The sequence below is a fragment of the Ascoidea rubescens genome (genome assembly GCF_001661345.1).
Source record: "Ascoidea rubescens DSM 1968 unplaced genomic scaffold ASCRUscaffold_1, whole genome shotgun sequence".
In the NCBI taxonomy this organism is placed as follows: domain Eukaryota; kingdom Fungi; phylum Ascomycota; class Saccharomycetes; order Ascoideales; family Ascoideaceae; genus Ascoidea; species Ascoidea rubescens.
In genome coordinates, this window is record NW_017962913.1 from 977,751 (window position 1) to 1,002,825 (window position 25,075).

Genomic DNA, 25,075 nt, shown 5'->3' on the forward strand with positions numbered 1-25,075 from the left:
CAATGATGGCCAATTAAAACAAGAACCACATTGGTTGCCTAGTTAACGCCATTAAGCAATGGTTCTCTTTCCTCCTTTTCCTTGCCTTTTGAGTCATCTTTTAGAGTTTGTTTTGGTTCTTCTGAAACCTCAGCGTCTTCTTTGGAGCTTTCCTTGGCTTCTTTAGGTTCTTTAGGTTCTTTAGGTTCTTTAGGTTCTTTAACATCTTTAGGTTCTTTTGGCTCCTTCGAAGTGTTTTGTTCTTCAGCAGGTTCTTTAGCTTGTTCGGGTTGCTCGACCTTTTTCTCAGTAGGTTCTTTAGGTTCTTTAGTATCTGGGGCTACTTGTGTTTCTTTAGTATCTGATGTTACTTGTGTTTCTTTTCCTTTTCCTTTGTCCTTGATAGAGGATTGATCGTCTAATTTATCATCAGATTGCTCAATGGATCTGCTCGTACCTTCTTTTGATTCATTCAAGTTATTAATTAAAACCAAATTTTCCTCAATGTTGTGGATATTGTATAATAATTTGTTGATTTCTTCGTCTTTGTCGTCGATTAGTTGATTTGATTTGATTAAAAGTTGATTTGAGTTTTCGTTTATCATTTCGCTTAGCTCTTTTTTCATTTTTTCAATTTCTTTATCATTTCTGCTCTTTGTTATCTTATGATCAACAACAAGAGTTATAAGAAATGTTGTGATTGCAGTGATGGAAATAGCGATAATAGCCATTTTGGATTACGAAATAAGTAAATAAAAAAAGATAAAGATAGAGATGAAAAAGATAAAGATAAAGATAAAGATAAAGATAAAATCAATTACAAATAATCACCAAATATTAAATGTATTAAATGTATTAAATGTATTAAATGTATTAAAATGTATTAAATGTATTAAATGTATTAAATGTGTTAAATGTGTTAAATGTATTGTTATGATCAAATTCAATACAATAATAAGATTAACCTTTTATTGTCAATAGAAAAAAAGGAGTTGATTCTTGATTTCTTAAAATGTTTAAATTGCTAAATTTATTAAATCCCTGGACAGAATGCTTAAATTTGCTAAGTTATTAAAACACTGAATTCTTTTGAAAGTAAATTGATCCAACTATTGGGTAAAGAAGAAAAAAAAGTAAAAGAAACAGATGAAGAGCGAATGGTAAAAAGGTGAAAAATAGTAGCAAGTTGCACAGCTGGAATTGAAAGTGATTATGGTGCAGCATCTCATATTAAAATTCCTTCTACAACTTGAAAACAGAATAGGGTTGGTCAAAATTGCCCTTTTTGAGCCTACTACAGTTTTTTCGTCTATGCTTGGTAATCTCTTACTAAGCGACATAGACTTGCTTTGGGACCATCATGACGGGTGCTGTCCCAAAGTGGTGGTGCAGTTTAGTTTTCTGGTCTGTGACCAAGAACCTGATGGTTGGAAATCGACTCTTTTTATGATTATATTCTCATAAAGAGGAGGTTGTTGGTGCTGTCTGTTTTGCTTTCGACCTTTGGTAAAATCCAAACAACAGAAGTTACTGGTGTTGTCCTTTTTACAGATTGCTTTGTGTGGTTTTGTTTACGAACCCCATTGGATTACTTGCTAATTCTAAAAAGTGCTTTAAAATTAACCCAACTACTTTAATTTTTAGTCACAAAGTAAATTCAAATATCTTAAGCACAAAATATAAAATGTAAAATTAAATGTAGAATAAGAATAAGAATAAGAATAAGAATAAGAATAAAAATAAAAATAAATAAAAGCAAAGATAAAAAAAAAAAGAGGCAAATATTGCTACTATATATACAAACTAGCGTTGTTAAAAGGATATTAGGAAGAATTAGAAATTCAAAACCAAGTAGCGTTATCTCATTGAATGACTTTATTATTAAACTAAACTTATTTACCAGAAATAGAACGGTGAGAAGTGATCAAATTGTATTTTAACTAGTTGACTAATTGGGGTGGATTAGATAGAAAAACAACTGTAAACGCAAAGGAAATATAAATGGTAGATTGCAATCGTGATAGAAACTTGAAATTGTAATGGTTAGTGCAATCAAACCCATCACCATCTCCAAACCGGTTGAGCTACTAAAGTTGAAAGAGGAGAAGTCCTATTCTTTATATGTGAAGCCCTGTTATCGTTTTTATTTCCTCTCAATAAACTTCTCTTTCCCTTTCTCTTTTCTTTTTTTTTTGTGATTGAAATCATTCCTCTCAATCACACGAATCGATATAGGATTAATCTGAGATCCAGTCTGAGATAAAATTAAACAGTAAAATAAATCCTCCTGATCAAGATTAGATTAGATCAGATTAGATAAAAAATAAATTGACATTAAAAATATTATCAGCTAAATAAGTAACTAAAATGAATTCGAAAAATTTTAATTAAATTCGTAAATTAAATTATATTAAATATTCTTTAATATATTTTTAATAAATTATCAATGAAATCATCAAATTAATTATTAACTAATTATTAATTAATTATTAACTAATTATTAATTAATTATTAACTAATTATCTAATATTATTTGGTTGATTTCCAAGAAAAGTGAAACAAATATAAAACAAAAACAAAAATTGTATGATTATGTTTCAATCTCTTTCGGTTTCTGCGTAATTTCTTTTGTGGTTTTTAAGTGTGAAAGGAAATGGAGAAGAAGAAAATAGAAGAAGAAAAAAAATAGAAATAAGATGGAGAAAACACTGGGGGCTGTTGAGGGTTACTTTGTCGAGCATAAATTATCATGTTGGTTCAAAAAAGCTACTGAGAGAGAGACAAATGTAAACAGTGCACTTTTACCTAATTCCATCCACATCACAACGATCACAGCATTTTGGATGTTGCGCGAGAAATTGGGAATTCGTTTTTGGATCCTGGATTCAAATTAACTTGTTGCCATTTTGAATCAGGACAAAATCAGGATAAAATCAAGATGCAATCAGGATGAAATGAAATGACATGAAATTCTGGAGTTCAAATCAATTATTTTAGCGTTTTATTATTTTATTATTTTATTTGTTTGTTTTTCTTGGGTGTGTTTTTTTTACAGATAAATGTTGGGTATGAATCTTTCCCTCAAAAGTTAATATGTGTATTCAAAGTCACGTGCAGCTGCTTTTCAGAAGGATTTCGATTCAGCAGAGAAAATTTAAAATTCAAATTTTTAGTTTACTATTTTTTTCCTCTCTTTTTCTCTTTTCTTTAATTTTGTTTTTGGTTCTCTTCTGTTTTTTTGCTCTCTTTTCTTTTGGTAAACAAATGAAATTTGTTTGGTTCACTGTTATGTGCTCGCTACCAACTTAATGTTAGAGTTTGGGTGAATAATGAAAAAGACGGTGGATAAATTCATCAATTAATCACGAATCATGAATCATGAATCATTAATTATCAAGAAAAAAAAAGGGCAAAAAAGCTGATATGTCATCAAAATCAGCAGATTACAGCTTTGTTTAAGCTAGTTTTTTGTGTGAATTCTCAATTCCAGAATTTCAAATTTTTAATTTTTTAAACAAAAGAATAAAATTTAAAAATTTATTCGTAGATTGGTTTATCAAACTATTAAATCTTGTTGCTAATGTTTTATTTTAGATTTTTCAGTAAACTACTTGTATCACGAATAGTATTCGTAACGCGAATAGCAGGAAAAAGGTAAAGGGAAAGGAAAAGGAAAAGGAAAAGGGAAAGCCTAAAAATATTTTTTAAAGTTAGTTTCACAAAGCACATTTTAAAGTACGGTCAGATTCAGATTATTCAGGTGTCTGTTGCGCTGCTATTTTAGTTATTGTAGCTATTTTAGCATTTCTCAGTGCAATCAGTTGTTGGCTGTAAATCCGGGGGTTTTGTGCCATAACTTTATTATTGTCTTGAAATGTTTTACCAGGACTGGCAACCCTTGACTCTTGACTTTTGCACAAACCTTTCTGCGCTGCACAGAATTTCGTAATAGTGTAATAACTTATTATCAATTCTCACAGCGCTAAACATTCACAAGGCCAATCCAACAAACCAAACCAGAAACAGAGATTTTCTGCTACGTCATCACAAAAACAGCAGATGTTGCTTTTTGTTACAGCGCTTTCTAATCCTGTGCAATTCTTTTAGTAGGATCTGGTTGCTATTAGTCCTTGATTGCTACTTTCCACATTTCCAAAACTTAGAATATTCAAAGTTAGGTAAAGGGATGTTGCCTTTTTTCTTAATTATGTTACCAGAGGTGTCAAAATTCTAATTTTGGGGATGCAAAATTTCAATGCGGAATCTGAAAATTAGGTATTTTTCTATATTATCAACAGAATTTACCATCTGTTGAATGGAAAAAATTATTAATCTTAAAGTAAAGAGGAAAATGAAAACAAAACATAAACAAAAACAAAAATACCGAGACAAATTGGTAAAACCTTAGTAGAAAAAAAATTAGGAGAATTTCCAAAGAATTTCTCAAAAATTTGACAATTTTCTAAGAATTTTAATTATGATTTGAAATTCTCCAACTTCCAATTCCTTAATCAGTGGTCCTTTAGCAAACGCTTTAATTACATAAGCTTTGATTGGAGCTACAAACAAAGAATTTGAATTCAAGAAAAAAGCCAGGAATATAGAGAACAAAGAATCGATTGAATTAATCAAACCAAGTAAACTAATGGATGTAAATTCATAGAAAGAGCATCTAAGCAAAAAAAAAAAATGACCGGAAAATTTGCTCTCTCTTACTTGAACTCGAGTAAGAATCACGCGCGGAAACTAGTTTTGGGAGCTGAAACAGAATTTAAAGGCTTCATTTTGAGACACTGCAGATTTTTTTCCAAAAATTGGAATCCGGAGCTTTCAGGTTAAGAAGGCTTTGGGAAACAGGAGGCAGACAGGAGATCTGGAGGCCTGAAGGCCTGGCTAGGATTCGGGGCCCAATTTCGACGACCCAGCAGCCGGAGCACCAAGAGACGGGATACAACAAGACCAATGTTGCAGCACCAAAGAGGCAAGAACAACAGAAACTGAAGCAACTGAGGAAGCAGAACCACAAACACGATCGCTGGCAACGCAAAGCCTGCAATTTGGAGACAGAGACCACAAACAGGCTCCGGGCCAGGGAACGGCGGGCAGGCGCAGCATCACGGGATTGGCATTACGGGATTGGCTAGAGCTGTCTAGCGCAGGCTGCGACGGGCCGCTGCAGTGCCGGATCATTGAAAAATTCAGAACAGCTCTCTATGGGCAAAACATCAGCTTGAGATGCTCTGCTCCTTTCTATATAAATATCCTGCGTTTTCTCCAGCTCTTTCCAGCTCTTTCCAGTTGTTTTCCAATCCTCCTCCATCACAACCACCATAGGAACTGTATAACCGCATCTGCATTTTAGCATTTCTGCCTTGATATCCTATTGTCTCACTATCTCACTATCTCATACTATCTGCATCCTGCGCTTCTCTCTCTTGTTCTCCCGATAGCAAACTACACAACAAAATAGTCACAAACGTTCTCTACATACTTGTTTTTCTTAATACTGCCAGTCTGGTAATTAAAAATAAAAATTAAGTCAATTTATTTCACTTTAAACTAAAATTCACAACCTAACATCAATAATCCTTTAACGAATATATTAAATATTAATCACATCACCCTTATTCTAAATTCTATTCAACCAATTCTCTTCACTTAAACTATTGGCTTCAAGACACTTGGTACAAACATTTTAAACTCAAAACTCAAATATTTTATCAATAAGATATTTAACAATCTACTACCAATATCAAAATTCATTACTTTTATACACATAACCCATAACTCACAATTCATAATTAAATACAAAAAGTTTAATTTTATTATTTCAAATTTTAGAAATCAAAAATTAAAAATTTTATTTCAAATTAAAAATTCAAATTCAAATTTAAATTTAAATTTAAATTAAAAAGTTCAACCACTATTTAATTATATTAAAATTTTTTATTTAAATTTACTTATTTCAGCTTTTTTTTTAAAACAAAACAAATAAAAAGGCAAAGTAAATATCTGTTTTATTTTATTTCTCACTTCTTCCGTTCCTCTTTCCTCTCTCTCCAAGATTTCAAACTTATCTTTATCCCAAAATTCAAACTACCACTAATATTCATATATATATATGCCTTGATTTCACCTCCAGTTAATCTATCTTCACTGTATCTCCATCCACATCCTGATTTTTTACTTATTCTACATTCATATTATTATCTCAAACTACTATCCTAATATTATCGCCTTTATATTACTATCGTAATATTACCACCAAATTATGATATAATAATACAAACTAAACATCACATTTGAAATACAAATAACCTATTTAACTACAAACATTTTTTCACTTTTCATACTAAACCTTTCAACTTTTGGTTTTTCATTCACCTTTTCTTTTTCCAATCTTTTTTCCTGGCTTATCTCGAACTTTTTGACTTTCATACTACTTGACTTTTAATACTTATCCATTTCCTACACATATTAACACTAAATCCATTAATGAAAATGACAATTTCAATACATCAAGCTCAATATTCTCAAGAAAATCCAGTTTCTTCATTATCTTCAAAATCTAATTCTGTGATTTCAAATATTTCAAACACTTCTTCAACTACAAGTAGTCCTAGTAGTCCTAGTAGCACTAGCAGTACAAGTAGCACAAGCAGTACAAGCAGTACAAGCAGTACAAGCAGTACTGGTAGCACAAGTAGTACTACCAGTACTACCATCGCTGATAATGATAACTCAAATACAGATTTAAACTCAAATATAGATAATTCAAATGATAATCCCTTGGCTTTCCACAAATTCAAATTATCCTTAAACGGAAATACAAATTCCTTATTAATATCTGATGATGAAATCAATTATTTCAACAATCTATATCTAAATCTTGATTTTATTAAATTGCACGATCAATTAAAACAAAAAAATGTGTCCATTTTCAATAATCGCTCAAATATTATAACTTCAAATACTGCCATTTTATTACTATTCAAATCCTTATCAAACTTAATTGAATTCTGTAAAATAGCTAAACAAGACCAACACAAAAATTCTAAAAATTCTACTAATGAAAAGAATTCAATTAACTTGAACAGCTACAATTTTAAAAATATCGATGAAATTAAAAATATTAACTCAGCTCTAAACAATCCAAATAATATTAATAAATATATACAAAAGGACTTGGATTTTCTTAACCACAATTACACTGATATTAGTTTCAAAAGAGTCAATTCAAAATCAGATTTTTTAAAATATAATTATAATTTATCAGATAAATTACATAATGAAACATTATCCCCATTTAAGATTAATGATCTATTAGTTCAATTCAATCAAAAAAATCAAGTTAAAAATCAAGGCAATTTAAAATCTTTATTGTTCCATAAATTCAATCTCAAATCGGCTCCTTCAATTTCAATCTTAGATTATTTATTCAATATTCACAAATGCTTTAAATTTTCCTCCTTTATTTATATCGCTGCTTCGTATTACATTTACCAATTAATTATACCTTCTTCTCCTTTTAATTCTAAAAATATTGCAAACCACAACATGACCTTTATAAATTCCTTTGAACTAAACGAAGTTAATGTTCACAAATTGATTTTAACCTCAATAAGAATTGCCTCAAAGATACTAATGGAAGATATCAACTATTTTATCAAAAACATTAATTATTCCTCTGTTGTCGGTGTGCCTTTGAATGAGTTGAACCAGTTGGAGATTAACTTTTTGTTTTTAAACAATTTTGAGTTAAAAGTAGAGGAATTAGATTTAATTTCTTACTTAGGTGAATTGCGTTTACTAAACAGCTATATTGAAAAAAATTCAAATTACTAATCTAAAACCAATTATTTTATTTTATTTTCTTTCCGTTTATTTGTTGATAACTTTTTATTATCTTGTTTCATGTTTGAAGGTAATGTTCTGCTGCTGTGTAATAAATTTCTTCATATTTCTTAGTTTTTTTGTTTTTTTTCCACAAATAATTATATTTTTAAAGATTTTTGATGAATAATGGTGTTTTTTTTCAAATTATATTTTTTTAATTGTCTCTGCATCTCAATTCTTTTATTTTATATTTTATTTTATATTTTTTATTATTTTATTTTTTATTATTTTATTTTATTTTGTTTTTATTTTTGTTTGTTACTTTACTTTTTTATTTTTTACTTTTTCTCCAACTCAAATGACTTCATGAATTATGATAGACCTATCATATCTACCTTCTTCTAATTTTTGACTCTATAAGAACAGATGACTTTAACTTACCAATTCCTCGAATTCACAAGTTGTTTTTCTCTTGCCTCGATCATCGACTATATCATACTCTTCCGTTTTACCTATCATTATATTGTTTTTTTGTTTTCACATTGTTTCTCTTTAATAAAAAGTATCTCTGATCTTTGTTTATCTTTCGTCCAATGGCGCGTTCTCCCAGCTTTTAACTCTAACCTAATCGCCCTGCTTTTCCACGCTCTGATCTCAGCTCGAAAAGCGCACCTTCCCATTTGCCCCCAGCCTGACTCTGCTGCCTCTGCTGCCTTCTTTCTTCGCGCTGCTGCCGCTGCTGCGTCTGCTGGGGGCCGATTAGGTTTCTGTGGTCGCCCACCCATAATATTCGCACCTTCCTCGCAAACACAGCTGCTTCTGCTGCCCATCCTGCAGTCGCCAGGAGTGCGCAAACAGCTGCTGCTTCCTTTGGAGCATGTTCACTCCTCCGTTGTTCTAAAAGTTGCCATATTTCTCAAGGCTGCTGTTTCCATGGCCTCTTTTTCAGTCCAAAGCTTATTTCTTCAACGAAGATCCATCTAAGTTTGCATTCATTCCCAGTGATAGCTGATACGATCATAAACTATCGCCATGCCTCTCTTTCGAAGGCCACAGATAGAGCTCTGCTACCTGCCAGCACATATAAACAGCAGTAGACAAGCCTGGTGCAAAGTGTAGAATCAAAACTAAGACAATTTAGAATTTATTCATGACCAACAGTTTTCTATGGGTATATAATTGACCAAAATGCAGCTACTTACTAAAAAAACCCATTTGCTGTGCCTGTTGGGCACCATTGCCGATTTTCAGTCAACAGCACCAACGTTACATTAAAAAAATTGGCTTTTGTTTGGAATAAGATTATGGAGATTATCTTGTGTATGCTCGATTACAGATTAGATTCAGATTTAATTTCAAAATATAACATGATTGTAGATTGCTGAAAATCGTATTGTGAAATTTTTCTTCAATGTTATTATTATAATATTATTATAAGGCCTTTATTAATCGCATAAGCTATTCAGGTCTTCTGAGATCCGTAGAGAAAACAACATAAAACAAAAAGAAGACAAAAAATTTTATGTCAACACAACTTGAGAATCAAGAGGAACAATGGTTAATAGATGCCATAAAATACAATTATAAATAACAAAACTTGAACCAAATAAATTAAATGGAAAATAAAATTATGAAAATAAAAACAAAAATAACAACAAAATATACAAAAAAATATACAAAAAAAAAAGTAAAAAATAAAAAATAAAAATAAAAATTAAAAAATTGAAAAATTAAAAAATTGAAAAATGCGAATAAAAAAAATGCCCCGTATTCTCTTTTATGCTCATACAATTTCTTTTTTTTTTTTTCTTTCAAGAAGGAAATCCTCCCCTTTAATTTAAAATGCTTCGTAAACCCATAGATCTTGTTACTCGCTGGCTTTTATCTGGTTCTAATGAACTATCCTTCTCATTACTTTTTTTTTTATTTTCAAACTTGTGTATGATATATTCATTACTTTCGTTGTAATATGTTGGAGGAATTGAGCAAACAGGATCATATTTGTATATGAGATTTCGTAGTATGTTTATTTCATTTGTAAACAATATCGTAGATCCCTCAAATTTCCTCATGTAAAACTTAAGTACATCAACATCACGATCCGGTTTTTGGTTAATATAATGGTAGAAATGATTGAGGAAATAATCGGAGTTTTTAACAATCTCATCAACAACCATTAACTCATCTGGACAAATCACCAAGTGTCTTCCAGCTTGATACATTTGAACAATATCCTCATATTTGGCTCTAGAATTACTTCTTTTAATTGGAATGCTATAATCACAAATTGGACATATAAACAACCCATCTTTATTTCGAATCACAGGTTCACCATTCTGGTTTAAACATTTTTCATGATACTTTTCTTTACATTTCTCACATTGAACAAAATTTGAACAAAGAACTGTCTGGCAAAGACAATGTAGTTTTTGATTAGTTCTATTTTCTAAATCATTACTATGCTGATTACCAAAATTATCATTGTTTTCAACCACAAGACATCTTCTATTACAATCTCTCACCAACTCGAGATTTTTACGGAGAGATTTGCTTGCCGAATTATTTCCAAATATTCGTTTGAAATCTCTTTGCCAATCTAATACAGATTTGATATAATTTTCCAATTCACTTACATCCAACTTGGTTCGTAACTTTTTCGATTTCTCCAAAAACTGCTTGGTTTTGGAATACAATGGTCTTTCATCCAACCGACTTCCGTCGAAATTTCTGCTGGCAACCATTTTAAGAAACAAATCATCATCAACTGTTAAGGGTTGTTTCCCCTGAAGCTCTTTTTCTTTTTTAAATAAATTCTCCGTCTCATGAATTTTGTTTAAAATTTCATCCACTTTCCATTTGCTTAATTCATGCACTTTACAAATTTCATTCAACACATGTCTAGTACCAGAATTAATAGGAAACTCCTCGATGTCTTTTAAAATTCTTTTCAATTCTCCAGGCTCTATTTTTAATAAAGATAACAATTCATTTGACCTGGCATCCAATGTTTTTCCACGGATTATTTTCATCCGAATCTTCTCAAGTAGTTCTACATCAGATTTTCCACATATGCACAGTCCGCTTTTAATTAAATCTTGCAACTCATTGAAATCTGTTGATTTTGCCAATGCAGTTTCGGCGTGTTCTTTCCACTTTAATCTAAGCAAAACACGATGTAGCAAATCCAATGTCTTTAATTTAATCCCAAATGAATGCCCCTTACTAAGCAATTCTTCAAATTCCTTTATTGTATGATTAGGAGTATTTAAGAAAATTTCAGCTTCGCTTTCAAATGTTTTAATATCTGCTGCTAGAGCTAGTATCTGGTTAATCTCAGGGCATATAAAAGAAAATGACTTGATTTGATCCATTAATTCTTGAAATGTTTCCACACTTTCGTAAATACCTAAAAATCCGTTGAGCTGTATGTAGGTGCTTCTGGATCCTAAAAACTTTCTAGCTTTGGCCACCCAATTATCAGCCGAATCTATAAGAGCTCGAAGATGCTGAGCCTCGGGAATATTGGTACTTTCTTCATCTATCATTGCTAACTGCTTTTTTAAAGCATTTAATGTTGGAACTGGGTTTTGTAAAATAAAATCACTATAATCATTTAGCCATCCATTTTTACAGCCAATATTTTCAAATAAACTATTAAGAGAATTTCTTAATGATTCATCCGACTTGTATAATTGAAGCTGAATATTGCAATCTTCAGATTCGATTACTTTATTCAATTTTTGTTCGTGCTGCAAATCTAAAAATGACTTGATTGATAGCTGAAAAATTTTATTGTCATTTTTAATTTGAACTTTTGTTGGAAAACATACTTCTAAAGTACTATCATCAATTATGTCTCGATAATATTGTGAAGATTCTTCAAGGATGACCTGTTTTATTCTTGGAAACATCTCTCTAAATCTTTCTCTCAATTGTAACTCATTGACAACTAGTTTCTCAAAATAAGGTTTAATATTTTCAAGAATCTCATGATTGTGCCCAACATCTGCACTATCCACAATATCAAAAAATAGTTTGAAAATAGAAAATCCAGGGGGGATGTTTTGTTTAGTTAGCCATTTCTCGGCTTCCAATGCATTTTCAAGCCATGAACATGTCGCTAGATTAATAGATTCTGAAGTTGAAAAACCAAGGTTTACTTTCGCAGAATAAGCTTTTGGAAACTTTATAATGAATTGTCCAGGTCTTTGAAATGTCTTGTAAACATTAACGCCATGCTTTTTTAAAAACTCTATGGATAAAAAGCTATCTTGATTGAACAATGTTGGCAACTCTCCGAGAAGAGCCTCTTCTTCTTCATTTAATTTTGATTGAATATCGTACTGACTTTGGTTTTTTTCTTTAAAATCAATAAAATTTTTAATATCTTGATGGTCAAATAAATCATTAAACAACTCATTTTGATGAGCAAATCTCCTATTATTGATGTGAGTGGGGATTCTGTTTTCTAAAGAACATAAGTAAAATTCATTATCGGTAAACCCGGATCCTAGCTCTGAAACCTGCACTCTTGGAAGTGTTGACTTTTTCCCAGATTTCATGATAATTTTTTTTTTCAATTTTGTGACTTTTTCCATCAACTCTTCAAATTTTATTTGGTCTGAAGGAGGAACAACATACCACAATCTTGGTGATCCTAGATGTTGATAGTCTGCCTCGTATAGAAAGTGATCTTCTGCAGACCAATTTTCACTGCTAAACAACATACCTATACTTAAATTTGTTCTTGTAAAATTTGAGTAATCATCATCACGTAAAAATCTCAACAAGGAATTTTTGTTCAAACTCAAATTATTTAAATTCCATGGGTCTACAGTTTCTTTGAGCTTTTCAGTGGGATTGCTTTCAAACCCTTTAGAAATAATGGGGAAACCAGATTCATGAATATTTGAACTAATTTTGATACCACATTCAACTTCATATGAGGTTTCTGGATCATTAATAATTTTCCAATATAATTTTTCCAATTCTTCCTCTGTAGGTGATAATTCCGGCGCAGTAGGTTTGGAGTTTGTAGAAGAATTACGGTTTCTATTTCTGTAATTGACCAAATGTTTCTTTCCTTTAAATTTTGAATTTGCCGGATATAAAGTTGATTCATCAAATTTCATTTCGTAATCACTTAAATTCAGCGTACTTTTTTTGTAATCAAATCTAGAATTGTTAAGAAAAGTTAAGTCAGCTTGGTATTTCTCAAAAATAAACTCTTGAAATTTTGAATTTTTTTCATAAAATTGTTTTAAATTATATATCGGAGATATTTTAGAGTCATATGTTGATATTTCATTTACAACAAGTAAGTCTGAATTATACCAACCATAAAAATTATAAGTTCCAAGGTCTGTTTTATCTCTTAAAGTTACAGCCTTTTTATCTTCACTTGTGGAATCAAAATGTGTATAAAAGCCCTTTGATCTTAAAACCTCTCTAGATCTTTTAAATTCTATGGCAGAGCCTAAAATAACAGGGACTTGTTTATATTCAAGTTCAAGAATATCATCTGAATCATTTGATAGATTTGTTACAGGGTTTTCTAATTTTAGTCTTTTATGAATTCTTTTATTTTTATTCTTATTAGTGTTGCTATTTTGATTTTGATCAAGATGATTATTGTTGTTATTTTTGATATTATTGATAATGTCATCTTTATTATTTTCATTTTCCGAATCAGTTGAAATTCTTTTTTTATCTGATTTTCTTTTTGAAATTGAAGATTTCGAGGTGTTTTTAATTTTGAGACTATTATCATAATCGAGGATGACCCTTTGATAAGCACTTTTCAATGAAGAAGATAGAGAAGTCATTATTCTGCCGGAGTAGCCTAATTCACGACCAATTTGAGCCCATAATTTTTTTTTGCAAACGACATCAAAGCCACCTCTTAATGTTACATACGCTCTTAGTCTATAAAGATCTAAGATCCTTTTATCTATTGAGGGTAATTTATTTAAGAAATTAGAGCTGTCTTTTTTCCTTTTATTTGAGCTATGGAATCGAATTAATTCATTATAAAATTCAAATCTTGAGACCATTTCATTTTTTTGACTATTTAGTAGCTGTCTTCTCGACTTAAACCAAAATAGTTCTGTGTTTAAGTTGAAGTTTATTGACCAATTTTCTGGGGGAATGATTTTAATTGCACCATATTTTTGACCAATTGATTTGATGTTTTCTATAAAGGATATGGGGTCGAGAAAATCATTTTGAGAAGCATAAACAGTTGGTAGAAGGGGAATATTTGAAAAGGAGATATCATTGTTTTGGTCATTATCGGGCAAGATGTATTTTGAAGATTCTAAATTTTTGTATAGGAAGTTTTCTTCTATATTTGCTCTTGTTTTGACGTAGTAAAAATCTAAGGGAGGATTAGCTCTTGTTCTAGTCTGGGGATATAAATAGGGGTTATAACGATGTGTGGAGGAGCTTGAATTAGTATGAAGATTTATATGAGGATTTTGTTGTATGTTATTGTTGGTAATATTATTATTAGTGGTGGTGGTAGAAGTGGTATTAGTAGTAGAAGTAGTGGTGGAATTAGTAACGGCAATATTGTTGATATTTGAGATATTATTAATGTTATTCGTATTAATAGGATTTGGAGGCATATAATTTAAGTTATTATCATTGTTATCATTATTATCATTATTATCATTATTATCATTATTATCATTGTTGTTGTTGTTGTTGTTGTTGTTGTTGTTGTTGTTGTTGTTACTATTATTGTTAGAAGTTGTATTATTATTGTTAGTGGCAGTATTGTTATTATTGTTGTTATCATTTGTGATATTCGCGTTATGATTTAAAGGGTCGGGGATTGATTTATCAAATATTGAGTGTTTGGAGTTATGAGATAAATATTGAGGATAATTATTATTAATTTTTGGGATTAATTGAGGAAGTTGGGATGAGATTTGAGATTGAATTTGTAAATCAGGTTGAGACTGGATTTTATTATAGTTTTTATTGTAGTTTTTATTGTAGTTTTTGTTGTAGTTTTTAGTATAATTTTTTTTATTATCAATGAAATTTGGATTTGAATTATTATAGTTGATTGTGTTTTGGTGATTTAAAGAAGTTGATATTATGGTTGGGGTTTGAGACAGAGATCTTGATCGAGAATGTGATTGAGGTTGAGGTTGAGGTTGTGGTTGAGGTTGTGGTTGTTGTTGTTGAGGTTGTTGGTATTGGTTTTGAAGTTGAGATTGAGATTGAGATTGAAGATGAGGATCAGAATTAGTAGTTATGTGTTGATTTGGATGCAATTGATTTTGAGAGTTGAAGGGCAAACGATTTTGAAAAGAGGGAGATTTGTTATAAGGGTTATAATCGGAAGGTTGTTGGATAAAGGTGGGATTATTATAGTAGTAAGATGATGGTGGTGGTGGTTGTGATGATCCAGGTGTATGAACAGTAGGAGGAGGAGGAGGGTGAAGAGAAGGAAGAGAAGGAGGAGAAACAGCAGGAAAGTGATGAGGTAGTGGAAGGGTGTTGTGGTTATTTTGGGATGAGCTTTGGTTTGAAAGTGAGTGTTGAATTGAATTATACAGCTGGTGAGGAAGAATGTGTGGCTGTTGGTGAGGAAGAGGTTGATGAGGTGAATAGTGGTCATTGTTTAGATTTTTTTGCAGATCATGTTGAATTGGAAAATTTTGGACATAGTGGCTGCTCATTATATGTGAAGTTAGATTGTTTGTATTATAGGACAGATTTGTGGTATTAGTTGTATTTGAGTTTGTAGGACTAGTGGTGGTGGTTGTTGCAGATGCAGTTGTTGCAGTTGTTGGTGTTGGTGTTGGTGTTGGTGTTGTGGTGAGATGAAGGTTGATATTGTGAGAATATAAATTGTGAATTGAGGGCAAATGAAGAAGTCTTTTTTGATTTTGAGAAGAAGTTTTGTTTTGATTTGAAATTAGAGGCAGGTTTTCATTGTCAAAGTTAGGGGGATTATTGTTATATGAGGAAATATTTTGGTTATTGTTAGACATTGCATATATGTAAGTATAGATGATATATTCCTTTACGTTTTCTTTTATGGTGGTGGTGGTGGTGATGGTGGATTATAGGGAAGCAGATTTATTGGAGATTTGATTTGATTTACTTGTTTGTATGTGTATTTTAGTCTAATTGTCGAGGATCAGAGTGGCAAATGGAGGATTATGGTGTGTGGATTGAATTGAGAAAGAAGAATAGCTGGACAGCAGCAAAACCTGCAAGAGTGACTATCGCCTAGTGGATTGGAAAAAAATTAGCTTTTGGTGAGCAGATCTTTGGAACAGGCAGCTGGGAGAGAGCAGTTGAAAGGAGTTTGAAGAGGAAGAGCGCCAGAAGGAGATGAATATCTCAGGAAGAAGCAGGTGTTGAGTGAGAGCAAAGAGAGGAAGTTGGAGAGGAACAACTACAAAAGAAGAGAAGTTCAGCAGAAAGAGCGAAGAAAATGGAAGAGGGACGTTTGGGAGCAGGGCAAGCCAGCGGTGCGAGAGAAGTGCAGCGACAGGTGTGTGCACAGTGGCACATTCACATGCGTGTATATGCAGGACAGAACAAGCCCGTTTGATAAGGGGTGGTGGGTGATTACGTAAGAGCGGCTGTGTGTGGGCGCTGGCGATGACGCAGGGGCAGCCCACTGGCACGGGGCAGCTGGCGGCTGTTTTTGGAAAGCTGAGGTGAAAAATTTCGTTAGGATGAGCTTCGTGAAATTTCGAGAAGGGAGGTGGGAGAAGGTTTGAGAAAGGATTTGAGGAAATTTGAAGAAATTTGAAGAGATTTGAAGAGATTTGAAGAGATTTGAAGAGAGATTTGAGCAAAGATTTGAATAAGGAGTATGAATTTGGCTGCTGCTGCTATCACTGGCGGAGGTGTTGCTTCTTCTGGCACGCCTGGTGCACCGGGTCCATCAGATTCCTCAAGTGCACCAAATGCGTCAAATTTGCCTAATGGTGGGGGTCAGATTAACTTTGATAGTTTGAAGAAAAGCGATGGATCGATCAAGGGAATGGTGACAGAATTGTTCAACGATGTGATGAAAAACAATCCGTATTTTGCAGCTGGTGGTGGATTGATGGTGTTGGGAACGTCTCTCGCTGTTGCAAGACAAGGTATTATGAAATGTTCGAGTTTGCTTTACCGACAGTTATTAATTGATTTGGAAATCCCCTCAAAGGATAAATCGTACCTTTGGTTTTTGGAATGGATGTCTACATATAAGAAAAGAAGCTCGCGACATTTGAGCGTAGAAACCAATTTTATTCAGCACGATAATGGGTCAGCTACGACCAAGTTTTCGCTAGTTCCAGGGCCTGGAAACCATTTGCTACGATACAAGAATTCGTTTATATTGGTCAAGAGAGAACGATCAGGAAAGTTGTTGGATATGACAAATGGCACGCCTTTTGAAACAGTGACATTAACGACATTGTACAGAGATCGGTATTTATTCCAGGAGTTGTTGGACGAAGCAAAGAACATTGCATTGAAGGCCAACGAGGGCAAGACAGTTATCTACACATCGTGGGGATCAGAATGGAGGCCCTTTGGACTACCAAGAAAGAAACGGTTGATTGAGTCGGTTATATTGGACGAGGGAATCAAGTCCAAGATCATTGTGGATGTCCAGGACTTTTTACGATCCGGCAATTGGTACTTTAAAAGAGGCATACCCTACAGAAGAGGCTACTTGTTGTATGGACCACCAGGCAGTGGCAAAACAAGCTTCATCCAGTCGTTGGCGGGATACTTGGACTACAACATCTGCATTCTAAACCTCTCTGAGAACAACTTGACCGACGACAGACTCAACCACTTGATGAACAACATACCCGAAAGAAGCTTGCTCTTGCTCGAGGACATCGACGCAGCATTCAACAAGCGATCCCAGACGAGTGAAAAGGGTTTTTCGTCGGGAGTCACTTTCAGTGGGCTCCTCAATGCCTTGGATGGTGTAGCCTCTGCTGAAGAGTGTATCACCTTCATGACGACAAACCACCCAGAGAAGTTGGACCCAGCGTTGTTGAGGCCAGGGCGCGTTGATTTCAAGGTCTTGATCGACAACGCCTCGCCCTATCAGATCCAGCAGATGTTTTTGAAGTTCTACGAAAACGAAACCGAGAAATGCGAGCTTTTCTTGAAGAGAATCCAGGAGTTGAACATCACCAAAATCAGCACAGCTCAGCTCCAGGGCCTCTTTGTGTACAACAAGAGGGATCCAGCAAACGCCATCAAAATGGTTGCCACTTTGAAACACTCGTTGTAAAAAGCGCAGCATCATGACTACGACAAACGCGACACAAACGCGATCCTGTAAATAGTGACATTCTTTTTGTGCCATCTTCTGCTGCTTCTGCTGCCCGTGCTTCACGTCCCGACCCGCTGCCGTGTGAGCAAACGGCGGCCTTCGATTGGCCCGCAGCCATTACTAATCGTGCTCCACCCATTAGCCTCTTGTCGGCTCCAGTACTGTCCTTTCCTTCTTGTTACCCACCTCCATCATGTTCACCAGAGCCTTTGCCAGACCAGCTTTCGCTGCCCCAGGCCTCCTCCGCTCCTTCAAGCAGAATGGCCCTCTCAGCGTCGCCAGCTCCGTCGCCAGGTTTCTCTCCACAGAGACCAAAGAGGCCATCGAAAAGGCCATCTCCAGTGCTCCTGTGGTGTTGTTCATGAAGGGCACTCCCAACGCTCCCCAGTGTGGTTTCTCGCGATCCACCATCGTCTTGTTGGGTCGTATGGGCATTGATCCCGACAAGTTTGCTGCCTACAACGTCTTGGAAGACCCTGACTTGAGAGAGGGCATCAAGGAATACAGCAACTGGCCCACCATCCCCCAGCTATACTTGAACAAGGAATTTGTTGGTGGTTGTGACATTGTCACTTCAATGGCCCAGAGTGGCGACTTGCTACAATTACTAGAGTCTGAAGATGTTCTCTTACCTGACGAAGATGCTGAAGACCTTGCTGATCCAAAAGAACCTAGTTCTGCTGATATCAAGCCTGCAAAAAGAGAATAATTCAACATCAATAGATGATTATGTCAATAGATGATTATATTACCACAAAATATCTTTTTACTTCTCTTATTGTAAATAAAATCTTTTTTTTTATGTTATATGCTATATGCTATATACTATATACTGTTTTTCTTTCTTTTAATCTTCAACTCTCTCTGTAACTACCCAACTTGTAGCACATCCACATCCCAATAATACGATCTTCTCTCTTTCATAATCAAATTCCTCTACAAACTCCAATTCATTCAAAAAATCAAAATTGTTATCAATTTTTCTTTCTTTATCATCGCCATTCAAATACTTCACTCCACAATTTCCATGCTCTCCCCATCCCCATGAATAGACCCTATTGCTCTTCTTATCCAATATCACTCCATGTTCACTCCCAACCTCAAACTCATCTATATCAATTCCACTTTTATTCTTCATATCTTCCAAAGGAAACTTCTGCTTGTGTCTATTATTCCCAATCGACACAATCTCCTTTTCATTCAAAAACAAATGAAACGACGACCACATCGTCTTAATATCCTCAAATTCTATATCTTCTATAACCAAATTATCATTATTATTAAACGCCAACGTCTTGGACTTGCTTATTATTCTTATCTTCTTATCTTTTTTATTCCCGATTATCGAAAAATTCCTACCCAATGAATAATTCGTTACTATCATTTCTTCCTCACTATCATTATCATTACCATTATCATTACCATTATCACCATTATTCAGCATTTTCATATCAACTAACGCTGGTTCCCATAAAACCTTATCCTCTTTCAATTCAGATAAACTCATCTGATTCTTCTTATTATTCCCCCACCCAACCGTTTTATTATTCGACAACATCACAATCGTATGATCTAACGACGATTTCACATCTTTTATTCTCACTTCTCCTCTCCAATTCTTCTCATTTAAAACTCCATCAATATCAACTCTTCTAACCGCCGATACATCTTTCTCTTCCTTCTCTTTCTTCATGCTTTCTCTAATCTCTCTTCCTAACCCCAACTCGCCATTCAATCCCTCCCCACAACTGTAAATCTCATTATTCTCATTCACCAAAATAGAAAAATTCCATCCACACGACCCATTCACCCATTTAATCCCATTCACAAATGGTATCCTACGAAAGCTTTTAACCTGTAATTCATCGCAATAACCACATTGTCCAAATTCATTCAATCCACTGCTATACATCTCCCCATTCTCAAACAATACCAACGTATGATTCCCTCCTCCTATTATCTTAACTGGCCTGTTACTCAACACACTCTCTTCATCAAAATAACTTATCGACAATTTATTCAAATCAATGTCTGTCTTATTTCCCAACTGGAAATTCCCATTAGATCCACAACTATACACACTATACTTCATTTTAATCAAAAATTACTCAAAATTACTCAAAATTCCTCTCAATCAACATTCAATCATCCAGCAATTAACATATAAGCGTTTAAATATCCATCATCATCCAACACACACAATCCGCTCAACACCTTCCATCCTACACTCATGATTTTTCTTTTCTAAATCAACCGCTTTTTGAATATCAAAATGACTATCTAATAATGTTCAATGATGATCAATCATGAATAATGAATAATGAAGAATATTGCATTTTTCAAATCAGAAAACAATAACAATGAAGATAAAAATATTCATCAAGACAACAAATTTCAAACCGAAAAGCCTCTGAATCAGGAAACGACTGATCAATTCTTTTTTCCAAGAAAGAGAAAATTTGATTCCATGTATAATGTCCATCAACATGACGACTATAGTGATCTTGAGAACGACGATTCAATGAAAAACAATGCCCAAAACGTTAAAACTTCTTCAGCATTTCAAAACCTAACAAGTTTTGCAAAGCACTCATCAGATATTGATCATCTTGAAACCAAATCAATTTTCAATTTTATGAAGTTTGATAAATCAACCAACAAAACAGAGAAATTATCAAATCATGCTTTTCTTTTTTCTTCGGATTTACAAGATAATAATACTGAAAATAATTATAATCATTATTGCAATATAAAAAACAATAACATTGATAACGACCATAGTGGTCTTTATAAAAATGAAACACTGAAATCAGAAATTGATTTAGATCATGATTGTTTAATTGAGCCTGAATCAAACAATAACTCAAAGGATATCTCAAAAGATACCGAAATGGAGACTGTAAATAATAAAAAAATTGAGAATCTGCCTAAAAAGAAAATTTTTACCAGCTTCAACAATTTTAACAGTTTCAACAATTTCAATCATTCAGAATTTTCTAATAATAAAACCAATACTAAATATGGTATTGGTTCAATTCTTTTGAAAAAAATGGGCTATATCGAAGGCCAGGGTTTGGGGAAGGATGGCTCAGGTATTATTAATCCCATAGAAACTCAACTAAGACCATCTGGTCTAGGTGTTGGAGGTGTTAAGGAAAAAGTCAACAAAAATAAAAGTCATCCTAGTGATCTTGATCTTGATTATGAAAATGAAAAATTAAATGATCTTATTAAAAAAGTAAATAAAAAGGATTTATCCCAATTAATTAAAGAATTGAAATCCATGAATTTAAAAATTCCCGATTCCATGACAGAAATATCAAAACAATTGGCGCTAAAAGAACAAAAAAGAAAACTAAATAATCAGGTTTTGATTCAATTTGAACAGAAAAACTTATCCAATGCCGATGTTGAATCGTTGGAAAAAAGTTTGCAGAAAATAAATTTGAGCTGGTCTTCTATTCAATCAAAGGAAAAATTACTAGACTTTGATATATCCAAAAACTTGAAAGAAAAAACCTCAATTTTATTAATGAAAAATTCTATACTTAAGATTACAAAATATATCGAGGACATCAATCGAGATATGGAAAGTGATTCCTTAATTGATAAATTAAATAAATCAAATACTGCAATTACAGGCATAATATCGGAATACTCAGGATCGCTCAAAGCTCTCAATAGTGCAAATCATAACTTATTTGATGAATTAAATATAAAAGAGCTAATATTATCAATTTGGGAACCACTCTTGTTAGAAATGCTAAAAGAGTACTGGAATGATGATGACAATGAAAATTTCTATATTGATGATGAATCGTCACTTCTTTTCATTAAAGCTCAAGTGTTAACATGGAAAAATATACTAGAACCATTTTTTATTCTTAACAATAAAGAAAACCACCTATACCATTCCATAAACTTTAATAAGTTGAATTTCTTTGAAAATTTTATTGCCAAAAATCTATATAATAAGATCAAAGAATTTATAGAACTGAATTGGGATATCAACAGTTATAACATGCTAATTTTATCATTTTTGATGGAGATTAAAGAAATAATACCGAATCAAATTTATAATTATATTCTAGAAAATCAGATTAAAGAAAAGATAATTGAAAAAATTGATATATGGGAACCCAGTTATGACTTCAGCCTGAAAGAAGACCTGGAAAGCTTAAATGCACCACATTTGTGGTTATTTGATTGGTTTCATTATTTAAGTGAAGGAAAAGAAAAAAATTTAAAACTAATTAGCCTTTTGACAGAACATGTTTACAAAAAATATTTTAAGTTTTTTCTTTTTTTCAATTTCAATAATTTGTATAAAAAAGTATTGGAGTTTGAACCAAAAACTGGAGATTTTAAATCAGAATTTTTTATCAATATACAAGGGTTTTATAAATGGGCAGACCATTTTAGTAAAGAAAAGTGCCTGAAATTATTTAATTCATCATTCTTTCCAACTTTTATAAAATTTTTTATGGCTGTGTTTAATGACAGTGAGATTGAAAATAAAGATGGGGCATATTATCAAGCACCATTTCAAATATTATATGGTTTCAGCAAGTATTTTTCATTAATTGATGAAAGTTTCCCTGAAAAATGTGAAATTATTATAAATAGTATTTTTTTTAAAATTTATTTTTTCCCTACGTTGAAAATTAGGTTGGAAAGTTTTGGAAACAATAAGAAAAATCCCACATTATCTCAATGGTTTGAAAGTTGGATTGTTTATTTTAACAGTTTTTATTCTTGTCTTAAAACAAAAAAAAACCATGCTTTGGATTACGATTATTATGATGAAATACCCGATTCAACCAAGAGAAATTTTGAGATTGGTTTGGACCTAATCAACAACTATATTGACCACAATACTACCTCTCTATTTAAATCTAATCTAACAGATAAATTATCTACAGAAACTATTATTAAATTAATAAAAGATGCAAACAGAAATTCCCAACATAAGCCAAAACCTATCGATGCTAGATCTGTGCCAATTATGAATTTGATGACTACTTTTAAAGACATAGTGGAAGAGTACTGCTCATCTCATGGTTTGTTTTTTTCTCTGCAAAAAATGATTACTGTTGATGAATATCCTATTTATATTATAACCAGAGATTTTGATGGCAAAAAAGGGAGACCTTGTTATATATTTGAAGATGTGCTTTATATTAAAAAGGGTATTTTAGATGACGATGTGGTGTATAATACAGATAGTTTTGAGCCAATAAGTCTAGATGAGTTAATGAATGTGATTTAATGTATTGTAAAAAGCTAGGATCTCTTTGATTTTTTTGATCTTTTAGTCTTTTTAAAAGTTTTAGAAGTTTTAGATTTCAAATTCAATTCATGCTTATATTTGTTTATTCTTTTTTTTTCTCCAAAATTTTCATTTTCCATATCCAAAATACATTCTCTTTTTGCTCTAGTAGTTTTGTTTAAACTTGATTGGATAACAGAATCATCAGTCACAGTTTTGGTTATAGTCATCTTTTTATTGACTTTGGACTCAATAGAAATAATTCTTTGAATATCGTTTGGTGCTATCATACTTATGCTATCACCCTTTCTACCAGCTCTTGCAGTTCTCCCTACTCTATGTATGAAATCATCAGGATCTGCTGGAATATCATAATTCACTACCAACTCCACAGTTGGAATATCTAAACCTCTTGAAGCAACATCTGTAGCAATCAATATTCTGGCAGCACCAGCTTTGAATCTGTGCAATGAGTTTACTCTTTCTGATTGAGGCATTTCTGAATGTAGGGATACTACTGTTAGCTCCAAGAGTCTCAAAATTCGTCGCAATATTTCAGCTGTTCGTGTTCGATTGACGAAAATGATTGCAGATTTTTCTAAATAGTTCTCATTTACCAATAGGTTATGCAAGTAAGCTTCTTTAAGACCATCAGAAGGAACAAGAAAATAATACATGGACAAAGAAGGAGGGATTCGCACTTTATCCAAGGATTCCACTTCATGAACAAATATTTGTTTCTTATTTTTGGAGATTGGTCGATCTTTTAGAGCCTTGACAGCATCAGTGACTGTAGCAGTAAACAATAGAGTTTGCCTTTTATCAGATGAAGGCAATATACTAAAACATTTTTCCAAATCGTCGCCAAAACTATTGCTTAATAATCTATCAGCTTCATCTAACACTAAATATTTGACTCTCCTTAGGCCACAAATTGTATCATCACCACTGTTTGTAATATGGTCAGCTAACCTACCTGGTGTTGCAATCACAAAATGGGGTTTGTTTTGAAGTTCCAAGGCTTGTTTAACAATATCTTCACCGCCAACGATAACTGATACTCTGATATTCATGGAAGCACCCAACGCAGTGAATTGTTCAGCAATTTGTAAAGCCAATTCTCTTGTTGGTGTTAAAACAACACCGTAAATTGCACTTGGGTCCTCAGACCAAGTGCTTAATATTGGAGCAGCAAATGCAATTGTTTTGCCAGAACCAGTTTTAGCACCTCCAATACAATCATAGTTTTGTAGGATTTTGGGAATACAGGCTTTTTGAATATCGGTTGGAGTGGTAATTTTCATAGCCAGCAATGACTCTGATAACCAATTTGCAACGCCCAACTGTTTGAATTTTGACATCTTTGAATCGCTGAATTGTAATATTTGAAAAGATCGGTTTTAAAGATAAAAATCAAAACATCAAAACATCAAATTCTTCTCTTTGAATTTAGGTCCAATTTTTGATTTATGAAAAAAAAATTTAAACCTTATTTCCATGTGATTTCAATATAATTTTTTGAATTTTATTTGAATGTATAAGATAAAAAGAAGTTTAGAAATAGAGAAGTTATTTGAGTTGTGGAATAACAGCAGATCTGTTTGGAATTAGGTTTGGGTTTGAAACAGTGCTTCTTCTGCTTTGTCTACTTGGTCTGCTTCATCTGGTTCTGCTGCTTT

The 25,075-nt window shown here is 32.8% G+C and overlaps 11 protein-coding genes across 11 annotated transcripts; 6 read left to right on the plus strand and 5 right to left on the minus strand.

Moving 5' to 3' along the window:
* Positions 1-7: 7 nt before the first annotated feature.
* Positions 8-814, minus strand: ASCRUDRAFT_73440 (uncharacterized protein; the record flags this gene model as incomplete). The annotated part of the gene is made up of 1 exon (XM_020192292.1): positions 8-814. A coding segment is annotated over exon 1 (668 nt), but the record flags the coding sequence as incomplete, so codon positions are not given.
* Positions 815-2,600: 1,786 nt separating this feature from the next.
* Positions 2,601-2,900, plus strand: ASCRUDRAFT_73442 (uncharacterized protein). Its single transcript, XM_020192293.1, has one exon. The coding sequence runs from the start codon at positions 2,676-2,678 to the stop codon at positions 2,871-2,873; it is 198 nt and encodes a 65-aa protein (XP_020049940.1). The 5' UTR covers positions 2,601-2,675; the 3' UTR covers positions 2,874-2,900.
* Positions 2,901-4,657: 1,757 nt separating this feature from the next.
* ASCRUDRAFT_73443 (uncharacterized protein) lies at positions 4,658-5,169 on the minus strand. Its single transcript, XM_020192294.1, has one exon. The coding sequence runs from the start codon at positions 5,092-5,094 to the stop codon at positions 4,873-4,875; it is 222 nt and encodes a 73-aa protein (XP_020049941.1). The 5' UTR covers positions 5,095-5,169; the 3' UTR covers positions 4,658-4,872.
* A 1,311-nt stretch (positions 5,170-6,480) lies between these two features.
* ASCRUDRAFT_5593 (uncharacterized protein) lies at positions 6,481-7,824 on the plus strand (the record flags this gene model as incomplete). The annotated part of the gene is made up of 1 exon (XM_020191170.1): positions 6,481-7,824. One exon carries the CDS (start codon positions 6,481-6,483, stop codon positions 7,822-7,824), a length of 1,344 nt encoding a protein of 447 aa, XP_020049942.1.
* A 208-nt stretch (positions 7,825-8,032) lies between these two features.
* ASCRUDRAFT_97776 (uncharacterized protein) lies at positions 8,033-9,095 on the plus strand. The gene has a single exon (XM_020195242.1). The coding sequence runs from the start codon at positions 8,242-8,244 to the stop codon at positions 8,797-8,799; it is 558 nt and encodes a 185-aa protein (XP_020049943.1). The 5' UTR covers positions 8,033-8,241; the 3' UTR covers positions 8,800-9,095.
* Positions 9,096-9,647: 552 nt separating this feature from the next.
* Positions 9,648-15,821, minus strand: ECM5 (Ecm5p; the record flags this gene model as incomplete). The annotated part of the gene is made up of 2 exons (XM_020191421.1): positions 9,648-14,191; positions 14,552-15,821. The coding sequence occupies 2 exons, from the start codon at positions 15,819-15,821 to the stop codon at positions 9,648-9,650; spliced, it is 5,814 nt and encodes a 1,937-aa protein (XP_020049944.1).
* Positions 15,822-17,056: 1,235 nt separating this feature from the next.
* Positions 17,057-18,086, plus strand: BCS1 (bifunctional AAA family ATPase chaperone/translocase BCS1; the record flags this gene model as incomplete). The annotated part of the gene is made up of 1 exon (XM_020192295.1): positions 17,057-18,086. Exon 1 carries the CDS (start codon positions 17,207-17,209, stop codon positions 18,083-18,085), a length of 879 nt encoding a protein of 292 aa, XP_020049945.1. The 5' UTR covers positions 17,057-17,206.
* A 234-nt stretch (positions 18,087-18,320) lies between these two features.
* GRX5 (monothiol glutaredoxin GRX5) lies at positions 18,321-18,776 on the plus strand (the record flags this gene model as incomplete). The annotated part of the gene is made up of 1 exon (XM_020189940.1): positions 18,321-18,776. A coding segment is annotated over one exon (456 nt), but the record flags the coding sequence as incomplete, so codon positions are not given.
* A 312-nt stretch (positions 18,777-19,088) lies between these two features.
* On the minus strand, positions 19,089-20,219 carry ATS1 (Ats1p; the record flags this gene model as incomplete). The annotated part of the gene is made up of 1 exon (XM_020192296.1): positions 19,089-20,219. A coding segment is annotated over one exon (1,073 nt), but the record flags the coding sequence as incomplete, so codon positions are not given.
* A 228-nt stretch (positions 20,220-20,447) lies between these two features.
* SPP382 (mRNA splicing protein SPP382) lies at positions 20,448-23,396 on the plus strand (the record flags this gene model as incomplete). Its single annotated transcript, XM_020194275.1, has 1 exon — positions 20,448-23,396. One exon carries the CDS (start codon positions 20,448-20,450, stop codon positions 23,394-23,396), a length of 2,949 nt encoding a protein of 982 aa, XP_020049948.1.
* A 14-nt stretch (positions 23,397-23,410) lies between these two features.
* Positions 23,411-24,757, minus strand: DBP8 (ATP-dependent RNA helicase DBP8; the record flags this gene model as incomplete). Its single annotated transcript, XM_020191422.1, has 1 exon — positions 23,411-24,757. The coding sequence occupies one exon, from the start codon at positions 24,755-24,757 to the stop codon at positions 23,411-23,413; it is 1,347 nt and encodes a 448-aa protein (XP_020049949.1).
* Positions 24,758-25,075: the final 318 nt, after the last annotated feature.

Bases quoted from the DNA above. Each gene is read 5' to 3' on its own strand.
- ASCRUDRAFT_73443 (XM_020192294.1), bottom strand. From the start codon at position 5,094: ATGCTGCGCCTGCCCGCCGTTCCCTGGCCCGGAGCCTGTTTGTGGTCT.
- ASCRUDRAFT_97776 (XM_020195242.1), top strand. From the start codon at position 8,242: ATGACTTTAACTTACCAATTCCTCGAATTCACAAGTTGTTTTTCTCTT.
- ASCRUDRAFT_73442 (XM_020192293.1), top strand. From the start codon at position 2,676: ATGGAGAAAACACTGGGGGCTGTTGAGGGTTACTTTGTCGAGCATAAA.